Raw genomic sequence first — 9,496 nt, forward strand, 5'->3', positions numbered from 1 at the left:
AGTGTTCTGATATATATACACATACCCTGCAAGAAAACGAATTCCTTCCGATTGCAAGAGAGCTGCCTTCACTTTCCTCTAGCTTTTCTGATCCGATCCTGGCCAGCTTTATTCCAAAGTAAGCCCTACTTTGCCTTTATTTCATTTTAACCTGGGAAGGCACAGCTTCGTAGCTGCAAAGTGGAGAACCTGTCCTTTCTTGCCTAATAATAATAATAATAATAATAATAATAATAATAATAATAATGGAAGAGAAACTGCTTTTGCAAAACGCTGCCCTTCCAGCCCTACGACGGAGGGAAGAAGAAATGGCAGGTCTTTGGGGCTGGGAAGGGAATCCCCTTCTCTATCTATATCTCTATCTGGGAACATATAAACGTTTTAATGGCACCTCGGATGTATTAAATGAGGCAGTTTTACAATTGGTCCCGGCGTCTGCGATCACAACCGCCTTATCAAAAGGGCGATATGGTTTATAACTCGGGCACGAGCCCCAGGAGAACAAACAATGGGGAGAAATCTGGTTTGTGTTGTATATAATATAATATCTATCTATCTATTCCCTATATATATATACACACACACACACACACACACACGGAAGATCTAAAGAGATGTGACGGAGCTTGGATTCCCTCCTTCTTCGGAGGTGGAGAGGAAGGGTCTCTCCATCCAAACCTTCCTCCAAAACTCTCCAGACCTGAACTCAGTCCTTCTTTCTGACCTCACCCCCCACTTTCTTCTTTTTTTTTTGCCTCTGCTATTTACCCTTCTGATCCGGATTTGTTTATTCAAGACGCCTAGCCTCCGGATTCGATTTAAAGGCATCCCACACACAACATATAAACACACTCAAGCCCCTAGGATTCGGTTTCCGCAGACCCTTTTGTTGGGGAGGGAAAGGAGAGACCCTCTCCTCTCCTTGCTCTCTCTTTTTAGTGTCCAGAAAAAGAAAGGAGAGGAAATCTTGTACGGTTTGTAAAGAGGAACCGATTTATTCTAGCCAGAGCTTCCCTGAATGATAGCCCACTTCCTCAGATGCAAAGGAAAGGAGAAAGAAAAAGATGGCTGGCTAGGAGGAGATATCTATTTTTATTTTTATTTTTATTTTCTAAACCAGCCACTTTTATATCCTGAAAAAGGGGCACTTCCTCTGGAGTAAGGCTATTTGATAATTTTAAAAATAAAAAATAGATAGATGATACAGAGGGAGAGAGAGAGGAAGGAAGATAGATAGAAATATGCATAGACAGAATGATAGCTAGATAGACAGTATATTAGCTAGCTAGATAGATAGATAGCTAGCTAGCTAGCTAGCTAGCTAGCTAGATAGATAGATAGATAGATAGATAGATAGATGATAGACAGATACATACGTAAATACATACATGGAAAGATAGATGGAAGAATGGATGGCTAGATAGATAGAATAATTGATAGACAGACAGACAAACAGACAGACAGACACATACATACATACATACATACATACATAGGTGGAAAAATAGATGGAAGGATAGATAGATAGATAAATGCATAAAAATAGATAGACAGACAGACAGATAGATCCAGGTCCAGGTCCACTAGGGACCACGCAGAGAGAATCGAGTGTAACACCAAGATCCACTCTCTTCCCCGTAACCCCAACATTCATTCCTCTACTTATCCAAACCTGAAGGAAAGGGGTGGTTTAAAAGGTTAAAAAGGTAGGGGACCCCCCCCCCCAAAGTTTCTGCGACCAACCAAGCAACAACCCCAGGACTAAGCGTTTTTAAAACGACCTCAATGAGGTGAAAATTTGCCATTAACTAGACAGCCGCCCAGCAGGGAGTCAAGGGACCGAAGGAAGGAACTGGTTCAGAAGGAGAGGAGGAGGAGGAAGAGGAGGAGGATTATTTTCCTTCTCTTTGGAGTTAAAAAATCGCCTTTCCCCCCAAACTAGGGCTGGATAGGGATTTACTACTCGCAAGTAAGCCCCAGTGACCCAGGTGGGTTTACTTTCCAGGAAAGAGGCACAGGATCAGGACCTGAAAAGCCCTCCCACAATTGCATTGGACGCAATGCATCTTCTCCATTTTTTGGGGAGACCACAGTATCGTCAGTGGGAATTTTTCCTCCATTGGGGACCTTGCATGAAAGACAACCTCCTGTTTCCACAGAAGGGGATGCTATCTAAAACCTCTACATGCCTCCAAGTGATGCATCTTCCTGGTGAGAAATTCGACTTTGGAAATAAAACAAGTTTGGGAATTTTTAAAATTTAATTTGATTTGATTTTTGCTTTCTTTCTGGTGCAGAAAGAAAGGGGCACCTGGTTAGCCCCCCCCCCCCCCCACTTTTCTTTTGCCCCAGGGATATCTGCTCAAAACTCAAAGCCAGATAACCCCCCTCCATTTCCCCCTTTCCTTTCTCACCAGGATTCTTCCAAAGCCTTTCTCTCTCCAGACCAAACGGAAGGCCAGCCAAGCAAAAACAAACCTGATCCTACAGAGAAAATAAACAACACGGGGTTGTACACACACCTAGGTGCTGGATGCCTTTTTTTGGGGGGGGGGGGGAAGGTTGTGGTTGTTGCTTTTTCCCCCTCAAAGAAATCCCTCAGTGCCTCCAGCCCACAAACTACTCCATTTATTTCATATTGCAAAGGAGAGCTGGAGAGTAGCCCAGGAGGCAGCAAGCAAGCCTACCAAGTTTGTTTGTTTGTTTGTTTGTTTGTTGTTGTGTACCTCCAAGTCGTTCCTTAGGACGACCCCTAAGGCCAACCCATGATGGGGTTTTCTGGGCAAGTGTATTCAGAGAAGGGTTTCTGAGGCTGAGAGAGTGTGACACTTGCCCAAAGGCCTCCCAGTGGGTTTCATGGCTGGACTGGGAATCAAACCCTGGTCTCCAGAGTCACAGTTCAACACTCAAAACCCTCTTTCTCTCTCTCTTTCTCTCTCTCTGTGATGCACTTCGGGGAGACGCCATGTTGGCTGAGGACCGACCTGGAGTTACTTTCACACACTCCCTCTCTTGCCACCGACACAGGCCTTGCTTTGCTCTTCCAGCCAAAGTCACACAAATGCACACAGCAGCCACCATTGCCTCCTCTTCCTCCATGTCTCCAAAAGGCCACCCTCAGGAGAAGATGGATATATATCTATGGAGATATAGATATATATCCCCACTCTGGTGCGTTCTAGTGGCTGCAAACCCTTTCTTTGCACTATGTGTGTGTGTGTCCTACTCTGATGGGTAGTCTGTTTTAATGGCTACAAGCTCTTTGCTCTCTCTCCTCACTCAGGTGGGTGGTGGGTTCCAGTGGGTACAAGCTCTTTTTTGTAACACACACACACACACACACACACACACACACACACACACACATACATATATATATATATCCCTCTGGCTGCCACCATCACAGGGTCTCTTATCTCTTTCCGCAAAATTTATAGCCGGAAGGAGAAAGTTAGGTGTGCAAAAAGAGAGAGAGAGAGAGAGAGAGATAAGAATGAGATGCTGCACAGAGAAAGGCAAGTCTGGGGTGCAGGAGGTGCCTCTGATGCTGCTAACAGACCATTCGCAACAACAGCTGTGAACAGCTTTATAAAACTGCTCCTTCTTACTTCTTTTTCTCCTCCTCCTCCTCTTACTTTTTAACATTTGAGAAGGATGCAAGGCTGAGGTTGGAAAGGGGGAAGGAGGAGGAATGGAGATTGGAGAAAAAGACTGAGGAACACAACAACAACAACAATAGCAGCAGCAGCAGCAGCAGCAGCCTCCAAGGGGGTGAAAGGCTTAGAGATGTAAGCCCAGAAAGAGTTGCCTCTCTTGAAAAGTAACCTACTACTAGTGGATTTTCTGGTGTGTGTGTGTGTGTGTGTGTGTGTCCCCAAAAAAGGATCCCTAGTCAATTTCACAGGGCCCAGGCCCACCTCCTTTGTCCAGGCCAATTGCTCCAGGGAGCTCTTTTGTTCTAACTCAGCAGGCGAAGACAAACTTGGGTTTTTAAGTGCCATAAACTCACACCTATCTCTGAGCCTTGGAACAACTCTATCCCGGGTGAATAAATACATATAAATACCTCCAACGTGGAGAAGGGGGTTGTGAGGGAGGAAAAAATGAGGGCGGTTGGGTCCATGTTGGATCCCTTTAATGCCTTTCTTTTTGGCATCTTTTTCTTCTTGCTTGGACAGGGGAAACCACTGCCAAGAGTTATACAAATATATAACTATAGAGATCTACCTGAAGCCTGAATGCAACATCTTCCACCAATATACCATCCTTTTGTGGGCTGCAACCCATGGAAATTTCATGCTAAAATGAATTATCTGGTTGCAAAGAATCCACAAGACAACTAGATATCTACCTGAATGGCATCCTCCACCAAATGCCTCTGTGGGCTGCAATCCATGGGATTTCATGCTCAAATGAATTGACTGGTGGCAGAGATTTCCACAAGACTTCTTTTCCTTCTCTCTCTTTCTCACACAAACAAACCCCTTTCTTAAAATGACTGGAACAGACTAACACCTACCGCTTTAAATATAGGCACACAAAGGCAAAACTCCTCAGAGAGTCAAACGTCAAGACGAGCGAAGGACAGACACGTTTTGGGTAGACTGAGAAAACGTCAGAGGATATAATAATAAGCCTGGGATGCAATGACAATCAATGGTGGTTGAGAACAAACCAACACACACACAAACACACAAGCCTATTGAAACAAGTCAGCCTGGCCTGCAACCTGGGAGGAGAGGTTTCACTCTCCCATCTTGCTCAGTTGCACAAACACAACACAAACATCACTAGGACCAGAAGTCACACTTCCCTCCTTAGCAGACCAGGACTATTTTCATTAGGAACCTTGACAAGTCAAAAGACCATGTCTTGGGGGAAAAAAATCCAAATCACATTCGCAAGACACATCTAATCAAAGCAAACCCAGAGCTCAAGACCTGGAAAGGACTCCCTTCTCTCCCAGCTCCATGAGGACTAGAGCCTTACTCAGATACGAAATACAGAGGTGCCAAGCCAAGAGTGGATCAATGGTCTCAGCACAGATCAGTCCAGAAGGAATGAAAGACCAAAGCATGCAATATGCCTCCTATGTTTTATTTCCAAGTAAACCTCCATTAGGTTAAAGGGTGTCTGCTTCCAAATCAATGGAGGTTAAAGCTTGGCTTCTTTGGAGAAAGACTGGAAAGCAACAGTAACCTGGTCCTGAATGAGTCTCCTTTGAACATAGGGCCTCAAAGGCCTTTTTATGATAGGGTTAGGTGCCCTCTTGTAGACATTTACCAACATAGGACTGCAAAATTAACTTTTCTTGCATCCCTTATTGTTATAATAATAATTATTATCAAAACAATACATTAGCTTCAAGTTGGCATGCTCACACCATGGACTTTTAATGCACACTATATCCCTCTATATGCTATACGTGCTGGGCCCATTTACTCCATTTCTTGCTCTGACTGATCTTAGATACAGCAGGAAGAGGAAAGGAGAGTATTTACAGAGACAATGCTTTATGGACCAAGGATATTTGCCTCTGGAAGAAAGGGAGAAGAAGGGAAGCTTCTCAGAGGAGAAGATCTCTTGGTGACAAAATAGAAGAAACCATAGGTTGGAAAAATTAGGTTCCCCTTTGAGACATTTCCTAACATAGGACTCCCTCTTCTCTTTATGGACCAAGAAAAATGCCTCTGTAAGAAATGCCTCTGGAGGAAAGGGAGAAGAAGGGAAGCTTCTCAGACGAGAAGATCTCTTGGTGACAATACAGAACGAAACCTAGGTTAGTAAAATCAATTGTGGAATAACTGACTAAAATAAAAAACACAGTCTAAATATTCCTCCATGTTCCTTCAAGTGAGATAAGGAGAGACCCATCTTGGTGCAAACATGGGGTTGCATCCTTCCTCCAGACACACACACACACACACACACACACACACACACACACACACACCATGCACACAGCAGTGCAGTTCCTAAGTGTGACAGAAACAACAACCCATCTCTCATCTTACCACCCCTTTCCCCCTCCTCCTAGGAGCAATTTATTTGTAGTTAACCAGAGGGGGGTAAGAGGAAAGGGGAGGGTGCCATCTCAAGTTGCAACCCTGTCTCTTGCAATGCACACAATCAGGTTTCCTTCTGAGCACACATTTGAAGGAGGATCCTCTCTGGACAGATCTCTTAAGCCACAGATAAAACCAAGACATGAAGGTCCCCCCTTCAACTTCCCTTCCATCCCAACCAAACCCATACGAAAACCCCATGGAGGACTCCTTCATTCGCTTTGGAAGCAGGTCCTGCTCCATTGGAAGCAGACCCTGACCAAGGTGCATCCATATCTCACCAACATTAAACAACTCATAAGAGCAGAACAAAACATGGGTCATTATGAGATGAACATATCATTCCCCCCAAAATAAAGGATTTAGGACAGCCATACAAAAGAGTGGTCAGATATCAAATAATATTTTAATTTCTGAATACTTTCAATTTTTTTTCCTCCTTGGAATATAACACACAAAGACTGGACCAAACAGTATTTTTTTTCTTCAGTTATTATAACTTTTACAGTATACAGGAACAAAAAAAAATATTGTTGCACTTAAAATTTTAAAATTAAAATTAAAAAAAAAACCAAAAACCTTCAGCTTTTTTTTCTTCTCTTTTTCTTTTAAAACACAAAAAACTGTAAACTCTAAGATACTGAATCAACCACGTTTTTATCTATAAGTGCCAACAGTAGTGTTATTTCTTATTTTATTTCTTATTTTAATTTCATTTTTTTTTTGTCATGCTGAAATTTCGATGGTTTTTTTTTCTTCTTTTTTTTCCTTAAAAAAAGGAGGGGGAAATTGGGGGGAGGAAATATCAACAAGTATTATAATACAAAGAGCTTGCAAATATACAAACAGATAAGAGGAAACTCGGTAACAATTCAGGACGACTAGGCAGAAACCCCAATTTCATTCAAATTACAAAAAAGGAAAAAGAGGAAAAAAGTTCACTTCGTGATGATGGTTCTCTGCAATTTTGTGTGGTTTTTGTTGTTCCTTCTGTGCGTGTGTGTTTGTGTGTGTGTGTGTTTTCATTAAAACCAGGTTGTGTCTTCGACACACAAATCCCATCTCCCTCCAAGAATTACAGATTCCCTTCCCAAAAAAAGAAAACCCATGGTTTTGTCTTCATATATATAGATTATATTATACACACACACATCACACAATATATAGATGTATGTTGATGGGTGTGTGTGTATATCGTATTATTATATATATATAAACCTATATATATAGGATATATATATAGAGAGAGAGGAAAGGGGAAGAAAAAGAAGTGGTTCTTTCATTTTTTAACTTTTGGGTCTATTAAATCATGAAAGCTTGGAGCTAAACCTATATATATATATATATATAAACCTATATATACAGAATATATATATAGGATATATATATATATATATGGAGGGAAGGGGAAGAGAAAGAAGTGGTTCTTTCATTTTTTAACTTTTGGGTCTATTAAAATCATGAAAGCTTGGAGCTAAACCTATATATATATAAACCTATATATATAGGATATATATATAGAGAGAGAGGAAAGGGGAAGAAAAAGAAGTGGTTCTTTCATTTTTTAACTTTTGGGTCTATTAAAATCATGAAGCTTGGAGCTAAATTTTGGCTGTTTTTATTTTTAAGTGCGCATATATATATATATGTATGTATATGTATATGTATATTTCCTTGTACTGTTGAAGGGGAGACTGGATTTTAATTTTAATTTTATTCCTCCTTTGACCTTCTTCTCACCCAAACCTTCCCACGACAGTTTTAATTCTTTTAGAACATATATATATATATATATATATATATATTTGCAAGGATACACAATTTCTTTCTTTTTCTTAAAAAAAATTGGTGTTTTTTTAAGCCAAGATTTTATATATATATAAAAATTATTATTATTATAGAACCACAAACTGGTTTGGAACCAGAAATAATACCAAAAAAAAAAAAAAAAGGAGGAAGAAAAAGCAACCCCAAACAAATCTCTATAGGTACACAGACAACATAGGACAAATTAAGAAAGGAGGGAGAGGGAAAGAGAGAATGAAAGAGAGAGAGAGAGAAAGAGAGAGAGAGAGAGAGTTGTTTCCATTCTGTTAATTGTCTCCAGATATCCTCTAAAATGCACTTTTCGCAAGATGTTGTGTTTCAAAGTTTAAACACCCCCCACGAATAAAAAAAGAAACAAAAGTCCATTTCCATTTAAAAAAACAATTGAGAGAGAAAGAGAAAGAAAGAAAGAGAGAGAGAAAGAGAGAAAGAGAAGTAGCAACTTCCGAACGACGACGAGGATTTTTTTTCCTTTCTTTTCAAAATGCATTCTGTAAAAAGTTCGTTTTAATGAGTTTCTCTCCTCTTTTTTATTTTTCCATTCGTTTCATTTTGTCAATGCAAAAGTCCATCCAAACTCTTCTTTTAGCCAAGGGCTCACCCACCTTCCTTGGTTCGCTGAAGGACAGTCTATTTTTGTTTATTGTATTTCATTCGAACAAAAACAAAAACAACCCCCAAAAAGTAGAAGCCAGACCCCAAAAGTCACTCGCCAACAACAACAACCGAAAAAGAAACAAAAAATCATCTGTTCCAAATTTTTCCATTCATTTATTCCCCCCCCCCAAAAAAAATATTTCTGGGGTAAAAGTTGGGTGGGTTGTGTTATTTTTGTGTGTGTGTTGTTGTTGGTTGTTTTCTTTCCCCCCCTTTTCAACCCATATTTTTGTTTTAATTATTACCATTATTATTCCTTTAAAACACTTTCCTCCTCCTCCTCCTCCTCTTTTTCCTCCTTCTTTTATTGGATGGCCATATAGGGCCAGTTAAAACTGCTTCCAGACAGTAACATATCCCGGATCAGGGTTTCGATGGGGGTTTTACCTACCAAACGGACGAAAAACAATTGCTCTATGACGGAGGAGGAAACGGTGCGGAGAGACGGGAGGCGTAACAAGAGTTTTCCGAAGCGCGTGGGTTGGTTGGGGTACTGGCTCCTCACGTACTCCTCCAGCGCACACTGGGACTTCTCCTGTAAACTTTCCACGTGGGCCACGTCCGAGAGACCGCACGCATCTGCCGGGGCAAGAAGAAGGAGGAGAAGAAGGAGGGAAGGAGGAAGGAGGGCAAGAAGAAGGAGAAAGGCAGGGGAGGAAGGAGGGCAAAAAGAAGAAGAAAGGCAAGGGAGGAAGGAGGGCAAAGAGAAGAAGAAAGAGGGAAAGGCAAGGGAGGAAGAAGGGCAAGAAGAAGGAGAAAGGCAAGAGAGGAAGGAGGGCAAAGAGAAGAAGAAAGAGGGAAAGGCAAGGAAGGAAGAAGGGCAAGAAGAAGGAGAAAGGCAAGGGAGGAAGGAGGGCAAAGAGAAGAAGAAAGAGGGAAAGGCAAGGAAGGAAGAAGGGCAAGAAGAAGGAGAAAGGCAAGGGAGGAAGGAGGGCAAAGAGAAGAAG

General features: G+C 41.5%; 1 protein-coding gene across 3 annotated transcripts in view; it reads right to left on the minus strand.

The window, feature by feature from the left end:
* Positions 1–7,297: 7,297 nt before the first annotated feature.
* NR2F2 (nuclear receptor subfamily 2 group F member 2) overlaps positions 7,298–9,496 on the minus strand; it is a 23,141-nt gene continuing 20,942 nt past the window's right edge. Inside the window, exon 3 of one of the 3 annotated variants that reach the window (XM_042474238.1) lies at positions 7,298–9,128. In XM_042474238.1, coding sequence (XP_042330172.1) covers positions 8,854–9,128 — 275 coding nt within the window. In that variant the 3' untranslated portion in view covers positions 7,298–8,853. The remainder of the gene's footprint in view (positions 9,129–9,496) is intronic. The other 2 variants (XM_042474236.1, XM_042474237.1) reach the window with 2 other exon arrangements.

The sequence above is a fragment of the Sceloporus undulatus genome, chromosome 6 (genome assembly GCF_019175285.1).
Source record: "Sceloporus undulatus isolate JIND9_A2432 ecotype Alabama chromosome 6, SceUnd_v1.1, whole genome shotgun sequence".
NCBI classification, from domain to species: domain Eukaryota; kingdom Metazoa; phylum Chordata; class Lepidosauria; order Squamata; family Phrynosomatidae; genus Sceloporus; species Sceloporus undulatus.